At 41.2% G+C, this 17,628-nt stretch overlaps 1 protein-coding gene across 1 annotated transcript in view; it reads right to left on the minus strand.

The window, feature by feature from the left end:
* LOC134355487 (probable transmembrane reductase CYB561D1) overlaps positions 1 to 17,628 on the minus strand; it is a 131,365-nt gene that overhangs the window by 5,293 nt on the left and 108,444 nt on the right. Inside the window, exons 4-5 of the mRNA XM_063065443.1 lie at positions 3,212 to 3,304; positions 569 to 617 (exon numbers count right to left, since the gene is read on the minus strand). Of these exons, the coding sequence (XP_062921513.1) occupies positions 569 to 617; positions 3,212 to 3,304 (142 nt within the window). The remainder of the gene's footprint in view (positions 1 to 568; positions 618 to 3,211; positions 3,305 to 17,628) is intronic.

The raw sequence follows: 17,628 nt of genomic DNA on the forward strand, positions 1-17,628 counted from the left end.
CCACCTGGCTCAGTAACGTGCATTACATTATGTGACCTGTATGACACCATAAGACAAAGGAGCAGAATTAGGACATTTGGCTTGTTGAGTCTGCTCCACCGTTCCATCATGGTTGATTTATTATCCCTTTCAACCCACTCTCTGGCCTTCTCCCTGTAACCTTTAGTGCCCTTACTAATCAAGAAGCTATCCTCTGCTTCAAATATATCCAATGACTTGGCCTCCACAGCTGTCTGTGGCATTAAATTCCACAAATTCACCACCTTCTCGCTAAAAAGTAGTTATCTTGCATTGTATCTCACCACTCAAACTCAGAAAAGTGGGAGAATCAGAGAGTTTTAGATTCATAAACCATGGAAACAGACCTTTGGCCCAGCCAGTCTTTGTTAATCATCCATGCTCTTTTTGACCAATATCCCTCTAAACCAGAGGTTCCCAACCGTTTTTTCTGCTTTGGACCAATACCGTTAAGCAAGAGGTCCGTGGACCCCAGGCTGGGAACCCCTGTTCTAAACCTTTCCTATCCATTTTCTTAAACAAATGTTTTCTTTGTGTGTTGCTATTGTACCTGCTCCAATAATTTCCTCTGGAATCTTGTTCCATATAGACACCACATTCTGTGTGTAAAAAAGATAAATAATTAGATTAATTAATTCGGTAAAGTTGTACCTCAATTTCCCCTGTTAAACCTACACACTCTCGTACTTGGTTCTCTCACCCAAGGGAAATGACTGTGTGCATTCATCTTATCTCTGCCCCTCATGATTGTGACACAACTCTGTGAGGTCACCCCTCAGTCTCCTATGCTCCAAGGAATAAAGTCCTAGCAGGCCCAACGTCTCCCTATAATTCAGTCCCTCGAATCCTGGCTACATCTCTTGAGTTCAGACAATATCTTAACTGCCATCTGTTTTGACCCAGCAAGAGTCAGAGTGATAGAGAGATACAGCACAGGTGACTGGTGCTGACTTCAGCCCACATCGTCAGCACCAATCAGTACAAACTCCATACAGAAAGTGGTGAGAATTGAACCCCAATCTTACAATCACTGATGCCAAGATAGCACTATGCTACCATGCCATGTGAACATACCAATTGCCAATGTTAAATTAAAGTTAAAATTACCAACGTTTGGCAAAATGGTAAGCTTAAAGTCCTAAAAATTGCTGAAGTTGAACTAGAGCAGTGAGGAAAGGACTTCAGGGAATATTTTTCTAACAGTCTGTGGCTACCTGGTCATTAACCCATCAAACCACAGGAGGAGATCTTGTAGTCCATTGTGCATGTGCAAACTCTTGAGAGAGCTATCCAACTAATCATTTGACAAATTGCAGAGATTAGTGCTGGATATGAAGGAATTTATTTTATAGGGTTTTGCCATTAAGTATCAATTATTAAATACTTGGAGAGAAATCTTCAGGGCTATATAGAGAGAGGGCAAGGGAAGCTGGGCCATTTGGATGGATTGGGAGAAGGAAAGTGAACCACACAGCCTTCTTTTTGTGATGTATCACACTATGAATTCTGTAACTAGCAAATCTACATCAAAAGTACCTTAATACAGCAACTTCTACAAGTATGACGCAGGCAATGATCTATCAGTATGCAGGTAACATGAATCATGTGATCGCTAGAATATCCTGCATCATACCCCATTTGGCAACTTAAAGCATTATATAGACGCGGTGTTTAGTTCTTGAGCGTGAACAAAACTTCTGTGTAAAGACATGAATTTCTCCAGGTTGTCAATTTGTATAAAAAATAACATACATAAATATCTGCAACACACACAAAAGTTGCTGGTGAACGCAGCAGGCCAGGCAGCATCTCTAGGAAGAGGTGCAGTCGACGCTTCAGACCGAGACCCCTCGTCAGGACTAACTGAAGGAAGAGTGACTCGGCCTGAAACGGCGACTGCACCTCTTCCTAGAGATGCTGCCTGGCCTGCTGCGTTCACCAGCAACTTTTGTGTTTGTTGCTTGAATTTCCAGCATCTGCAGAATTCCTGTTGTATACATAAATACCTGATTGGATTTCAACAGTTAATTTCCAGGTTAATGAGATCTTCAAAGAGGCTCTGTAAAACATGTCCAGAATTGGAAAGAGATATTTTTATCTTTTCCCGAATCTCTGTGTGTTGACTTGTAACAGTTGTGGATGGCAGCCAATGAATTGGAACAATCTCAAATCAGTAGACTCTGGCAGGCAGGATGAGAATACAGCCTGGCCTTGAAAAGCTAACATTTGGCCTTTTATGGTAACAGTCGTGCAGAAACAAACAGAAAACACAGCAATGGAAATGAGAACATTCAGTTTGGGGAATTTGTTGTTAAACAGCGAGTAAGATTCATCGATTTGCAGAATGATACAGCACTGAAAGCTATTCATCCTTCATGCCCATACTAGCAAGCTGATGACACTGAAGTAAAAAATCAGTTGTGATCTCATTGATTGACAGAATAGGTGTGAGAGGGCTAATGGCCCTGCTTCTATTTCTTAAATCCTTATTTTCCAGCTTCTTAAAAATAAATATAACATTAAGCTCAGCATCCCCCTCATCCTTTCCTTGTGGCCTTCCACAGCATTTCCGCTTCAAATATTTATCTCTTTTCAAAGCCATTATTGCTTCTGCTTACATGGTCCTTTCAAATCATGCTTCCTAGAGCATAACAACACATTATAAATAAGGAATCTTCATTCCACCTCAATCCCACCCCCTCTAGCATCCCTTCACTATCTCAATTTCTTTTGCCAATTGCCTTAAAATTCTGTCCTCAGTATTTAAATAGTGATTAACGTGAGGGATTAAGGAAGGCAGATGGAATTGTAAGGGCACCAGGAGGAAGCATTGGAATTGAAGCTAGCTGATTATTAGGGGAGAACAGGAAAATGCCCAAAGCTGAAGTCAGTTCAGGCCAGTCAGAGCTTAGCTTTTGTCATCTGCTGTGTTTTATGGGCATGTCACTGGCAAGTCAGCCAACATCAGTTTTAGTGAATAGACTGCCAGCTTGGTACTCATCAGATCACTCAGTTATACAAGCTTACTGCTTGTGAGAGAGGGTCAAATGAAAATTTGCCCTTTTCTGCTGCCCCACAAAACACAATAACTGGGTTCAATCAGACAACTGCAGAGAAGCTCCCACTCATCGCTAACACCGAAATTAAAAGCTATAAATAAATACTGTAAAGAGTTCGAAAGAAACTTCCTTACCCAAAATGTGGTTAATGAGTGTATTACTCAGCACAGGTGATTTTAAAGATGATTTGGTCAGACAATTGAAGAAGGAAGGAATAGATGGATAACCTGAAAGATGAAGAGTGGAATCAGAATCGGGTTCATTATCACTGGCATATGTCATGAAATTTGTTAACTTTGTGGCAGCAGTACAATGCAATACATAATAAATATAGGAAAAAACTGAATTTCAGTAATTTTATACATATAGTTAAATTAAGATAATATGTGCAAAAACAGAAAGTTAAAAAAGCAGTGAGGTAGTGTTCATGGGTTCAATGTCCATTTACAAATCAGATGGCAGAGGGAAAGAAGCTGTTCCTGAATCACTGAGTGTGTGTCTTCAAGCTTCTGTACCTCCTTCCTGATGGTAACAATGAGAAGCAGACATGTCCTGGGTAGTGTGGTTCAGTGAAGATGGAAATGCTTCTTTGAAGCACCACTCCTTGAAGATGTCTTGGATACTATGGAGGTTAGCACCATAATGGAGTTGACTAATCTTACAACTCTCTGTAGCTTACTTCGATCTTGGGTAGTAGCAACCACCCCCCCCCATACCAGATGGTGATGCAGCCAGTCAGAATGCACTCCATGATACATCTGTAGAAGTTTTTAAGTGTTTTAGGTGCCAAATCAAATCTCCTCAACCTCCTGATAAAACATAGCTGCTGTTTGCCACCTTTATAGCTGCATCGATATGATGGGACCAGGTTAGATCCTCAGGGACATTGAGACCCAGGGACTTCAAACTGCTCACTCTCTCCACCTCTGATCCCTCTATGAGGATTGGTTCGCGTTCCTTCGTCTTACACTTTCTGAAGTCCACAAATCAGCTCTTTGGTCTTAATGGCGTTTAGTGCAAGGTTGTCGCTGTGACACCACTCAACTCAGTGTATCTCGCTCCTGTACCTGAAGGAAAATTATGTGTGGTATACATGCTACCAAAGAGCAATTGCAGCCAATGTTTGTTACTATGCAGAAATTTCTTTCAAATAAATCTTCATAGTGAAAACTATAAATACACCAGTGTCTAGAGAAAACCTTGAATCTTAAGAATTGTTTTGACTCATGCATTGAATGAACACAAAAGTGATCAGATAATATACTCCATGGTCCTTGTATCATTGTTATGAAACATCTTGGGCACAGTCATCCAGGAATAATGGCAGTAGTTAAAACACAATAGACACCCATACTCCACCATAAACCCCCATGTAGTAATTCTTTTGGGTATGAATTGAGGAAATGAGTACGTAAGATTTGCTAATGTCTATCAGTCAGCAAATACTTTTGTATGCAAGCCTGAATCTGCATTTGGAGACAGAAACAGATGTTGAAATCTGAAGCAACAAGCAATCTTCTGGAGGAATATAGCACTCAAGTGGCAACTATGAGGGGATGGAATTTTATGGAAAAGGGATTGCACATGATAGCTTAAGTGGGTACTTGGTAAACTTTGGAAAACAATTATATTTACAATTGGATTGTGTATTTAGAACTTGGTAGGTTTTCATCATTGTCATGAGCACGTCTATTGTTTAATGGTTCTACCTACATGCTCTGCATTTGTAAAACAAGAACAATTAGGTGGTTCGACAAAGCAGCAAGGAAATTTCCAAAGAGCTCAGTCATGTTTATGGATAAACTTTACAGGGTAATAGTTTGACTTTCAGATTAAACTTGATGCATGTATTAGCTGCAAAGTACATGGGGAATCTCCAGCCTGTGTTGTGAAAGTTTTCCTCAGCTGTTAAAGAATATTTTGAACTTCTGTTTGAAGTGGTTTACCAGGATACCGTCTAGATTAGTGGGCAGGTGCTGTAACTAGAAAGTGAACAAACCAGTATTGTCTTCCATGGTATAGAAGAGACTGAAGGGAGTCTTTATAGAAGTTGATAAAATTATGAGAGATTTGGATAGAGGAAACATCCAGTATCTTTTTCCCCTGTGTTGAAGTGTTCAATATTAGAGGGCAGGCATTTAAGGCGTGAAGGGAAAGGGTAAAGTTCAAAGAAAATGTGTGGGGCAAGTTTTTTTTTACACAGAATGGTGAGTGCCTGGAATGTCAGTGGAGGTGGATACAATGGTGGCATTTAGGAGCCTCTTAGACAGGCAGGTGAAATGCATAGAATTGAAGAACTTGAACGTGTGCAGGCAGAAGGGATTAAGGGTAATTAGGCATATTTGGCTTAAGTAGTTTAGCAGAACATCATTGGCCAAAAGACCTGTTTTTTTTTCTCTGCTGTTCTAAGTTCTATGCATTCAGCCACATCCAGTCGTTTGGGAGAAGGATAGAAACTGAAGTTCTAAGTGAGGTCACTGCGCTGCAGGCAGCTTTAGCTCTTTTAGCTTCCTTTTGCATCCTCGGCTTCAATTAATAAATCTTGTTACTACCTCCTGATATCTTATTTCAACCTTTGTTTTTCAATACAGAAAGTAGATTCTAACATTTTGTACTGACCATTTCAGGCTTTGATATTTGCTTCTTTGAAGAAGCTGAAAAATATCAACAAAAATATTAATGATACAACAGCTCAATGGTAGCACTTTTTTGTGGGTTGATATCTCCACTACAGAGACATGAATCAAATGATGACTGCTATGTTAGTACTGAGACACAGCACTGTTAGAGGCATGTCCTTTCAAATGAGGTATTCAGTTGAGGTTGTCTCTTTCCTCTTAAGTGGATATAAAAGATCATGTGACAGTTTTTGAAGAAAAGCTAGGTGTTCCCTCAAGACCTGGCCTCCTGTAACTTTAAAAATAGACTTGTGCATGTGCCTGAACTGGTAATTGGCCTACGATTACAACACTTACCAAGATGCAGTGAAAGGATTTTGTTTGAATGCCACCCAGGCACAAGTACATCGAGGTAGTGAAGAAAGAAATATCAGAATGCAACATGTAGTGTTGAACTTACAGAGAATGTTCAGCACTGGTTTGGAAGTCAAGGTTACTATCACTCACAGTTGGAAGATTAAAGATTAGCTTTATTTGTCACATATTCATTGAAATATACAGTGAAGTGCATCATTTGCATCAATGACCAACACAATCTGAAAGTGTGCTGGGCAGCCTGCAAGTTGCTGCCATTCTACCGGCACCAACATAGCATGCCCACAATTTATTAACCCTAATCTATACGTCTTTGGAAAGAGGGGGAAACCTGAGCACTTAGACCACACAGTCACAGGGAGAATGTACAGATCGAGGAGAGAACTGAACCCGGGTTGCTGGCCCTGTTAGGTGTTGCACTAACTACTCTGCTACCGTGATGCCCCCAATCAACTTCACAACTCAAGGTCAATCCTGGCTACTTTGGACCTCTGTCACACCTCACTGATTTTCCTCACCGCTGCATGAAGGAAGTCACAAAACTGCCATATTTTCTCTTCATCCCGCAGTGGTAGGCAGAGTAACTACAGAGATTTCATTGAGACACAGTCTTCCCTAGGAGTGCAAATTCCACTCGTGAACAATGCAGCTTTCAAAGACATTTCTCACTACTTCCTCCCAGCGGGTCACGTCTGTATGGTCTTCGTGCAAAGGATTGAACTTCCTATATCCATCCAACTCCCAGTGAGTACATTCCCAACCTCCTCCTCCTCCCCCACAGCCCCATTCATTGCAGCATCATTACATTGCAACATTCCCCTAGAGCTAGAAGAGTTTTGTGTATATTGTCATGTGTTATTTTAAGAGATCTCCACCAAGATTTCAAATGTGAGGCTAAAAGCCCAACAATTTATTTATTCGATAATAGATTAAGAGTATTCTGAATTCCTACAGCTCAAAATTACACAAAAAAATCCCAACAATATTATCCTGGGAACTTTGAAATTGAACAGCTCCCTTTTAGACCATAAGACAAAGGAGCAGATTTTGGGACATTTGACCGATGAAGTCTGCTTCGCCATTCCATCATGGCTGATTTATTATCCCTCTCAATCCCATTCTCCTGCCTTCTCCCCATAACCTTTGATGCCCTAGCTAATCAAGAACCTATGTTTTAAATATACCCAATGACTTGGCCTCCACAACCATCTGTGGCAATGAGTTCCACAGGAAACACTCTGGTTCCGTAAGTCTAGGGAAGGCAATCTCCGGCCCTGCCAAACATGTGAGATTGAAGCGCGAGCCCACCCCAAAACCCCCTGTTGGTGTGGATACTGCATGATTCATTACCCTGTTGCAAATAAGTGCCACGAAACAGCAGACAATACACTGCATTCAATTGAAAGGTTTAGCTTTATAATTTGTAATTTGACTAAAGGGTTAGCAAAGAAAGAACAAAAAAAGAAAAGGGTCCATTTTAATGAAACAGTCTAATGTGCACAAATTGGAGCTCACGGTTTCCCCTTCGCTGATCCTCCTTCGATCACCCCGGGCTTCGTCGAATCACGGCCCCGCTCCGGGTCGAAACCTACGACCTCTCTCGCGTCTTCTTGCTTCATCTCCCACCAAACAAAAACCCCAAGCCCAGCCTTAGTGTCCTTCACCAGAGAAACCTCCCCTTAATTCGACCATCCTAACTGGATGGCACACAATTTTCCTATCTCGTATCTTCAACAGTAACCCAAACAAGCAGCTTGTACAGAACAGCACAAAATGAAATTACAGAACAGCATAACAGTAAAAAATATGAACCAGGGCATTACACACAGACACCCTCTGTCTAAAGAGAGTCCTCCTCATCTCTGTTCTAAAGGGACATCCTTGTGTTCGGTGCTCTCTGGTCCTAGGCTCCCATTTTGAGGTTTTTCAAAATAGTATTAGGATCACCCTCAACATTGTTTTAAGGCCATTAAAAGATTGTAAAGGTAGATACAAAATTTGTTTTATGGAAGATTGTGTGCTGGAGGATGTACTAGAACTATCTATAATAAAATGGATATAATATTCTGCATAATCGTACCTAATATTCAATACTAAACTAAACATATGAGATGATTTGTAAGCAGTGAAGCAAAGAAATAATTCTGAAGTAAAAAAAATAAAATTTTGTCCAATCATAATTAAACCCTTTTTGAATACAGAGTAATGTAGCACTCAGATGCCACAATATTCCCTGATAATTAGAGTCTGGAACCAGACTCTGGGTTATTTTTGCCTTGAGCTCATGTTTAACACAGTTATCCTACAATTAAGAAACATAATCGTTATTATCAAGGAAAGTAAACGGTTCAGTGATTTCAGTACAGCTGTGGCGACTTTCACTTTGGATTTGTTGCCTTTGAGGACGGCTTGTATTGACGTCAGTCTCCTACAGTCCAGCTATCAGAAACCATCAAGTAATCACAGGGTAATGCAGAGAAATGCCGTTTTATTTTTAGACTTGAGATCCACACAGCTAATGATTCCAGGAAGGAAAAGCTTGTCATACGAGGAGCATTTGATGGATCTGGGCCTCTACTTACCAGAATTCAGAAGAATGAGGGGTAACCTCATTGAAACCTATCGTATGGTGAAAGGCCTTGATAGAGTGGATGTGGAGAGCATGTTTCATATGGTGGCAGAGGCTAAGACCAGAGAACACAGCCTCAGAATAGAGGGACATCCTTTTAGAAAGGAGATGAGGAGAAATTTCATTAGCCATAAAGTGGTGAATCTGTGAAAGTTGTTGCCACAGGCAGTTGTGGAGGCCAGATCATTGTGTAAACTAAGGCAGAGGTTGATAGTTTCTTGATTAGACAGGGCATGAAAGGATATGGGGACAAGGCAGGAGATTGGGTCTGAGAGGGAAAGTGGACTAGCCATGATGAAATGGCAGAGCAGACTCGATGGGCCAAATGGCCAGATTCTGCTCCATTATCTTATGACCTTATGGTTTTACTGGAGTATTCCTAGGCAATCACTTACTGTTGAATATGCCAGTCTTAGTTTGAGAGAGGAGGGCATTCATTTCCCTAAGTCAATTCCATCTTTCAATTCAAGCAGCCTGAGAAAATATTAGGACAGATGATTTAGTGTAGCCGATGGTCATTTATTGTTGCATGCACACATAAAACTTGCAGCAACATCACAGGCGTATAGCATCATATAAGCAGTATTCAGAAGAAGAAAACATAAATTAAACAATTTTTATAAGAAGGAACACAATTAGAAGAAAGAGCCAAGTCTATTTTAGTGCAAAGAGATCAAAGTAGTCACAGTGCTACTAAACTGTAGGATTAGGGTTTCGTCGGTTGGTTCAAGAACCAAATGGTTGAAGGGAAGTACCATCAGGGAATTTGAGGATGGCACTGGAGCTGGAGCTAACTACAGTGGTGCTAGAAAGTTTGTGACTCCCTGTAGAATTCACTTTACTTCTGCAAAAATATGACCTAAAATGTGATCAGATCTTCACACAGGACCTAAAACTAGGCAAAGAGAACCCAGTTAAATAAATAACACAAAAAACATTATACTTGTAAAATGATCCAATATTGCATGTATTTGTTGGAAGAAGTATGTGAACCTCTGGGGTAACGCCTTCTACAAAAGCTATCTGGAGTCAGGTGTTCTGATCAATGAGATGAGATTGGAGGTGTGGGTTGTGGAGGAACCCTACCCTATATTTTAAAAAATACATACAAAGTCAAGTTACTGACAGAGTCTGCTCTTCAAGAAAAACCTACTTATGTACACCATGCCTCGATCAAAACAACTTCCAGAGGACCTTAGAAGAAGAATTATAGAGATGCATGAAGCTGGAAAAGACTACAAATGCATTTCTAAATACCTGAGTATTCATCAGTCTACTGTAAGAGAAATCGACTACAAATGGAGGAAACTCAGTACTGTTGCTACTCTCCCTAGTAGTGGGCATCCTGCGAAGATCACACCATGAACACAACGTGCAATGCTGAAGGAGGTGAAAAAGAACCCAAGGGTAACAGCAAAAGACCTGCAGAAATCCTTAGGACATGATAAAGTCTCTGTTCATGTGTCCACTAGAAGAAAAACACTGAGCAAGAATGGTGTTCATGGAAGGACACCATAGAAGAAACTACTGCTCTCCAAATAAAAACATTGCTGCATGTCTTAAGTTTGCAAAAGACCCCTTGGATGTTCCAAAACACTTCTGGGACAATGTTCCCAAAATTGAACTTGTCAGAAATGCACTTTGCTATGTTTGGAGGAAAGGGGCACTGTACACCAACACCTCCTCTCAACTGTGAAGCATGGTGGAAGGAGCATCATGGTTTGGCGCTGCTTTGCTGCCTCAGGGCCTGAAAAGCTTGCATTCACTGGGGGAACAATGGGCTCAAAATTGTATCAAGGCATTTTACAGGAGAATGTCAGGGTAGTGGTCCATCACCTGGAGCTTAATAGAAGTTGAATGCTGTAACAAGATAATGATCAGAAACAGAAGAGTAAATCAACAACAGAATAGTTTAAAAAGAAGGAAATTCATGTTTTGGAATGTCTGAACCAAAGTCCTGCCCTTAATTCTATTGAAACATTGTGGAAGGACCTGAAGCAAGCTGTTCTGCAAGGAAGCCCACCAACATCCTAGAACTGAAGCAGTTTTGTAAGGAGGAATGTCTAAAATTCCCCCAAGCCGATGTGCAGGACTGACCAACAGTTACCGGAAATAATTGGTTGAAGTTATGGCTGTACAAAGGGATCACACCAGTTACTGAAAGCAGAGGTTCACATATCAAGCAGTAGTAAATCAAAGCAACAGGATTTGCTGTGTTGTCTTAAGGATATTTCATCACTCATCCAAGAGACTTCTTCAGTTCTAATCGATGGTGGGCAGTTTTCCAGTTTATAAACTCTGAATTATTTAAAGTTATAGCAATCACGTGAGGGTTGTTAAGATTCATAGAGGTAATGAGAGGGTCATTAGTCTTTGCATGAATGGAGGTGTGAACTCCTATGGAGTTTGATGATTGGTTATGGGCAGAAAAGGGGAACAAAATTAAAAGGGTCATTTTCTGATTGGGAGATTAGCTAGTTGATGCTACAGGAACGAGGACTGGGGCCGCAGCTGTTCACAAGCTATATCAATGTCCGGGTGAGGAATTCAAATGGAAGATGTTCAATCTGATACAAACCTTAGTAGCAGAGTGGGATTGAAAATGATATAAGAGGCTTCAGGAAGACACAGGCATGGTAAATGAATGGGATAGACAGAGGCAGATAGAATAAAAAGCAGAAAATTGGAAGCCATCCAGTTTGGCAGAAATATCTGAAAGGCAAATTATTTTGCCTTTACAGCCCCACCTGAGAGGCTGGTCCAGAAGTTTAAGATGCTTGGCATTTGGATTCAACATCTTAGTGGGATAAGCCAGAGTGGTCGCGGATGACTGTCTCTCTGATTGGAAGCCTGCGACTAGTGGTGTACCACAGGAACTGGTGCTGGGTCTGTTGATGTATAGCACCTATATTAATGACTTCGGTGGTAATGTGGTAAACTGGATCTATTAATATGTGGATGAAACCACGACTGGTGTGTAGTGAACAGTGAGGAAGGTTATCAAAGCTTGCAAAATGATCTGGATCAGCTGGGAAAATGCACTGAAAATTTGCAGATGGAATTTAATGAAGATACGTGTGAGGTGTTTCATTTTGGGAGGGGAAAAAACAGGGTAAGATTTATACAATGAATTGTAGGGCACTGGGTTGTGTAGTAGAACAAAGGGGTCTGGAAATACAGATCCAAAATTCATTGAAAGTGATATCACATGTAGATGGGGTCATAAAGAGACCTTTTGGCACATTGGACTTCAAAAATCGGGGCACTGAATTCAAGGGTTGGGATATCATTTTGAAAATGTATAGGATATTGGTTAGATCAAATTTAGAATATTGTGTTCAACTCTAGTCACCCAAGTACAGGAAAGGTATCAATAAGCTTGAAAGAGTACAGGGAAAATATACACAGATGTTGCTGAAATTTGAGGACCAGGGTTACAAAGATGGAGCGGATATTTAGGGACTTTATTCCCTGGAGCTCAGGAGAATGAGGGGAAATCTTGGGATGTATAGATAGAGTGAATGCATGTAGGCTTTTTCTCCTCAGGTTGGGTGAGTCTAAGACTAAAGGTCATAGGTTTAGGGTGAAAGGTGAAATATTTAAGGGGAATCTGAGGACTTTTTTCAGAGGGTGGTGTGACACGAGTGTGGATCAAGCTGCCAGCAGAAGTGGTAGATATGAGTTTAATGGTAATATTTGAGAGAAGTTTGGAAAGGTACATGCATGAGGGGGATATGGAGAGCTATGGTCAAGGTATAGGTGGATGGATTAAACAGAAAACAGGCTGGTAGGGACAGAATAGACTGAAGGGTCTGTTTCTGTGCTGTGGTGCTCTATGACTCAAAATGATGAAATATTGAAAGTGATAGAGATTTTAGTGTTAATTTAAGTTAAGATACAAGTAGAATAAGCAACTATGAAGGCAAAAGTAATGTTGGCTTTCATTGTAAGAGGATTTAAGCACAAGAGCAAATACGTTTTTTCCTAGTCATTCGGGAATTTGATGAGACCGCACCTGTGTACTGGTCTGGTCTCCTTACATAAAGTGGATGTACTTGCGAAAACTGACTGAGTGCAGTGAAGGTTTTCCAGGTTGATTTCTGGGATGGTGCATTTGTTTTATGAAGCACAGTTAAGTTTATTATTTATGTATTTAGAGATACAGCACTGAAGAGGCCTTTCCAGCCCTTAGAGCTGTGCCACCCAGTAAACCCTGACAACTCTGATTTAACCCTCACCTATTCACAGGATAATTTACCATGACCAACTAACCTACCCAGTACATCTTTGGATAGTGGGAGAAGACCGAAGCATGCGGAGAAAGAAACATGCATTCCGTGGAGAGGATGTACAAAAACTCCTTACACAGGATGCCGGGATTGAACTCTGAATTCCAATGTCCTGAGCTGTAAAACACTGCTGTGGTGCCTGGGTCTGTATTCTGAGCAATATACACAAAATGTTGGAGAAACTCAACAAGTCAGGCAGCATCTATGGAGGGGAATAAACAATTTGTGTTCAGGCCTGAAACACTGGCTGATTATTCCCTTCCCTAGATGCTGCCTGACTTGCTGAGTTCCTCCAGCATTTTTGTGTCTCCATTGTTCAAGATTTCCAGCATCTGCAGAATCTCTTGTGTTTATGGGTCTATATTCCATTGGGTTTAGAAGAATGAAAGCTAATGTCATTGAAACATCCAATGTTCTTACAGGGCTTGTCAGGAGACTTACAGGGTTGATATTTCTCTTGTGTCTAGAACCAATAGTCATGGTCTCAAAATTAAGGAGTCAACAATCCAGAACAGAGAGTGAAAAGAAATTTTCACAGCCTAAGTTGATTCTTTGGAATTCTAATATTCAAGCCAGATATTTAGAAGTTAATGGAAGGAAGATGTATTGAGGTTTGTGCATGAAAGTGGTAGAAGTTCAGCCAGGATTTTGTACAGCTACAAACTTCTTTAGAGGTTTGTAGAAATTCGGCATGACATCTAAAAATTTGACAAACTTCGATAGATGTGTGGTAGAGAGTGAATTGACTGGCTGCATCATAGCCTGGAATGGAAACACCAATACCCTTGAATGAGAAATCCTATAAAAATTAATGGATACAGCCCAGTGCTTCAGGGATAAAGTCCTTCCATCCATTGAGTACATCTACACAAAACACAGTCACAGGAAAGCAGCATCCATCATCAGAGACCCTCAGCACCCAGGACATGCTCTCTTCTTCCTGTTGCCATCAGGAAGAAGGTAAAGGAGCATCAAGACTCACACTAGGTGTGAGTCCTTATCACTAGGTTCAGAAACGGTTATTCCCTCAACCATCATGATCTTGAAACAAAGAGGATAACTTCACTCAATTTCACTTGCCCCATCATTGAAATACACCTACAACCAATGGACTCACTTTCAAGGACGCTTCATCTCATGTTCTCGATATTTATTGTTAATTTAGTTATTATTATTTCTTTCTTTTTGTATTTATAGTTTGAATGCCCAAGTTGGGCAGTCTTTCATTGATTCTATTATGGTTATTAATCTATAGATTTATTGAGTATTCCCACAAGAAAATGAATCTCAGGGTTGTACATGGTGAGATATATGTACTTTGATAATAAATTTACTTTGAACTTTGGACAGATAGACACAGTGGTCCCCAACCTCCGGGCCGCAGACCGATACGGGGCTGCGAAGCATGCAGGGGTGCAGCAGTAGCCGGAGCGCACCCAGCACATCTTTAAGAAAAAAGCCGAAATAAACAAGCTAATTAATTAAGTGCCAGATCAGAAACAATTGCCGATTTCATTTGCTCTACGCGGTTCACTCCTCTTTCCAGGGTGCTGGAGCCTTTAGCTGTTCCATTGTTTGGTCAATTTAAATGCCAGCCCAGACAGGCTGAAAAGACAGGGCTGTCAGGATCGAGGTGACATGTTGAATCTACACAAACTTCTAATAAAGTATAGGTGCTGCCGTGTTTTCTTTGTAATGACAGTTACGTGCTGGTCCCAGGACAGATCCTCTGACACTTTTCAGAGAGAGAAATGTCGATCCTTAATGCCGAAGAATTTAAAGTTTTTGACCCTCTCCACCTCAGTTCCTCTAATGAAGACTGGCTTCTGGGCAGCACCTAATTAATTAGCTTGTTTATTTCGGCTTTTTTCTTAAAGATGTGCTGGGTGCGCTCCGGCTACCGCTGCACCCCTGCATGCTTCACGGCCCGGAGGTTGGGGACCACTGAGACAGAGATATCGAAAAGGCCTGCTCTTATTCAATTTCCAATGCTCTTAACATTAACTTTTCTAGATCAGTCTCAATAATTTAACCAGCATTTCTATCACACCTTTTCAATTGCAGTTTTTCCCAAAGCAACTTTTGTTGTCCCATTAAAATGATTTAGAGTAAACAACGTGGAAACAAAGCTTTCAGCTTATCAAGTCCTCGACAGTCATCAATCACTTGCTTACAAAAATCCCATTTTACTCTGCAGATATTCCAGTCAGTTTCCCCCCATTTCCCCTCCAATTCTAACCCTCATCCACAAACTAAAGACAATTTACCTGGATTAGAGAGCATGCCTTGTGAAGGAGGATGAGAGGTGACTTGATAGAGGTGAGCAAGATAATAAAAGGCATTGGCAGAGTGGACAGCCTACACCTTTTCCCTGGGGTGGAAGTGGCAAATATGAGCGGGGGGGACAATTTTATGGTGATTGGAGGAAAGAATAGCGGGGATGTTGGAGGTAGGTTTTTTTACACAGTCATGAGTGTGTGCAATGCCCTGTTGGGGGTGGTGATTGATTGATTGATTGATTATTTATTTACATTAAAGAAACAGAACAGGCCCTTCCGCTCCGATGAGTCGTCCTGCCCAACAACCCACCTCTTTAATGCTAGCCTAATCACAGGACAATCCGCATTGACTGACCTGCTAACTAGTACATCTTTGGACTGTGGGAGGAAACTGGAGCACCTGGAGGAAACCCATGCAGTTCACCGGGAGAATGTACAAACTCTTTACAGATGGCACCAGAGTTGAACTGCAAACTCCAGAACAGCCCAAGCTATAATAGAGTCACGCTAACTGCTACGCTGCAAGGCACGTGCATTGGAAACATTTAGGAGGCACACGGTTGAAAGCAAACTGGAGGGCCATGCAGAAGGAAAGCATTAGATTGATTTTGGAGTAGGTTAACTGGGCAGTACAACATTGTGGGCCTGTACTCTGCTGTACCATTCCATGTTTTTACTGTAGCCAACTAGCTTCACATCTCTGGGACATGGGGGGAAAATTAAGCACCTAGAGGAATCGCATGTGTTCATCAGGAGAATATGCAAACCCCACAGGTCAAGGCCAAACCAGAGTCACTGGAACTGTGAGGCAACACCTTTACCAGTTGTCCCATTGGGCTGCCCTTTCTTTTCAGATCTATGTTCTGCCAGAATCCTGGAACTGCCTACCCAATTACATGGTGAAAGTACTTTCATCAAAAAAGGCTGCAGAGTTTTGAAGTTGCTCACCACCACCTCGCCAAAGATTTGCTCTAATCTTTATTATCATATTGTAGAAAAGCATTGGGGAGGTGCACAATAAATTGCAGTCTAATGATGCATGGGTCTGTCTGTTGGCAATCATCAGCTGTCAAATGGGGAGGACCAACATTTCTATTAGAGTGCCAAGGCTGAAGAAATCCAAAAGTTATGGTGAAGTAATCTCAGGTTTATGTGTTAGAAGTCTGTCAATATTTAAATAATTGGCAAAATGAAATATAAGGGGAAAATACACAGCAAATATTGTTCAATAGTAATTTTGCATACCAAGTAATATAAATACTTAATAAAGAAATGCAGAACTGGCAGAGGGATAAACCTTTCAAAGAATCAGCGGAGCAGAATGCGCCAAATGGCTTTCTTCTGTTAAGTATCGTTCTCTGATTGACTTCAAGAAATAGAAATTCCATAATTTCAGTGGTAGGCAGCCATTAGAGGTTGATAATTGAAGCAATTTTGTCTCATGCTTGAAGAGACCAGTAGGTTTGAAGTGGGGACAATGTTATTAAATTTAGGCTTGAATAACATTGAAAATGAAACCGATTATTTGAACAATAACTGGCTTTAGTCTTGGGCTCTGAGGCCCTGAGGGAAATGGGTGAATGGCAGCAATAGTCAGTGGACTGACAGGGGAGATACTGGAAGGATAGAGGAGAAATGACACCAAACACCTATCAGCCACCCAAAACCTTCAGTAGGACAGGTTTTAAAAAATGTCTGAGGTTTCTGACAAAATTATTCAGGGTGGAGGCCTGATTCTGGGAATTCAGGGCCAAAGACTGAAGATCCGGAGGCAGCCTGTACTGGGGCTGGATGCCTGTCTCTGTGAGTGAGTGCGTGAGAGGGATGGGAAAGGAACTGGGTTTTTTAGCTTTTTGGTGTCTTCTGTTGTTTTGTTGTTGCTGCCTGTGTTGTTCTGCAGAACATTGTGGGAATGCTATGTTGGCACTGGAATGTGGCTAATGTAACCCCACTTTTTAAAAAAGGAGGGAGAGAGAAACCGGGGAATTATAGACCGGTTAGCCTAACGTCGGTGGTGGGGAAACTGCTGGAGTCAGTTATCAAGGATGTGATAACAGCACATTTGGAAAGCGGTGAAATGATTGGACAAAGTCAGCATGGATTTGTGAAAGGAAAATCATGTCTGACGAATCTCATAGAATTTTTTGAGGATGTAACTAGTAGAGTGGATAGGGGAGAACCAGTGGATGTGGTATATTTGGATTTTCAAAAGGCTTTTGACAAGGTCCCACACAGGAGATTAGTGTGCAAACTTAAAGCACACGGTATTGGGGGTAAGGTATTGGTGTGGGTGGAGAATTGGTTAGCAGACAGGAAGCAAAGAGTGGGAATAAACGGGACCTTTTCAGAATGGCAGGCGGT

Source organism: Mobula hypostoma, chromosome 13 (genome assembly GCF_963921235.1).
Source record: "Mobula hypostoma chromosome 13, sMobHyp1.1, whole genome shotgun sequence".
NCBI lineage: Eukaryota > Metazoa > Chordata > Chondrichthyes > Myliobatiformes > Myliobatidae > Mobula > Mobula hypostoma.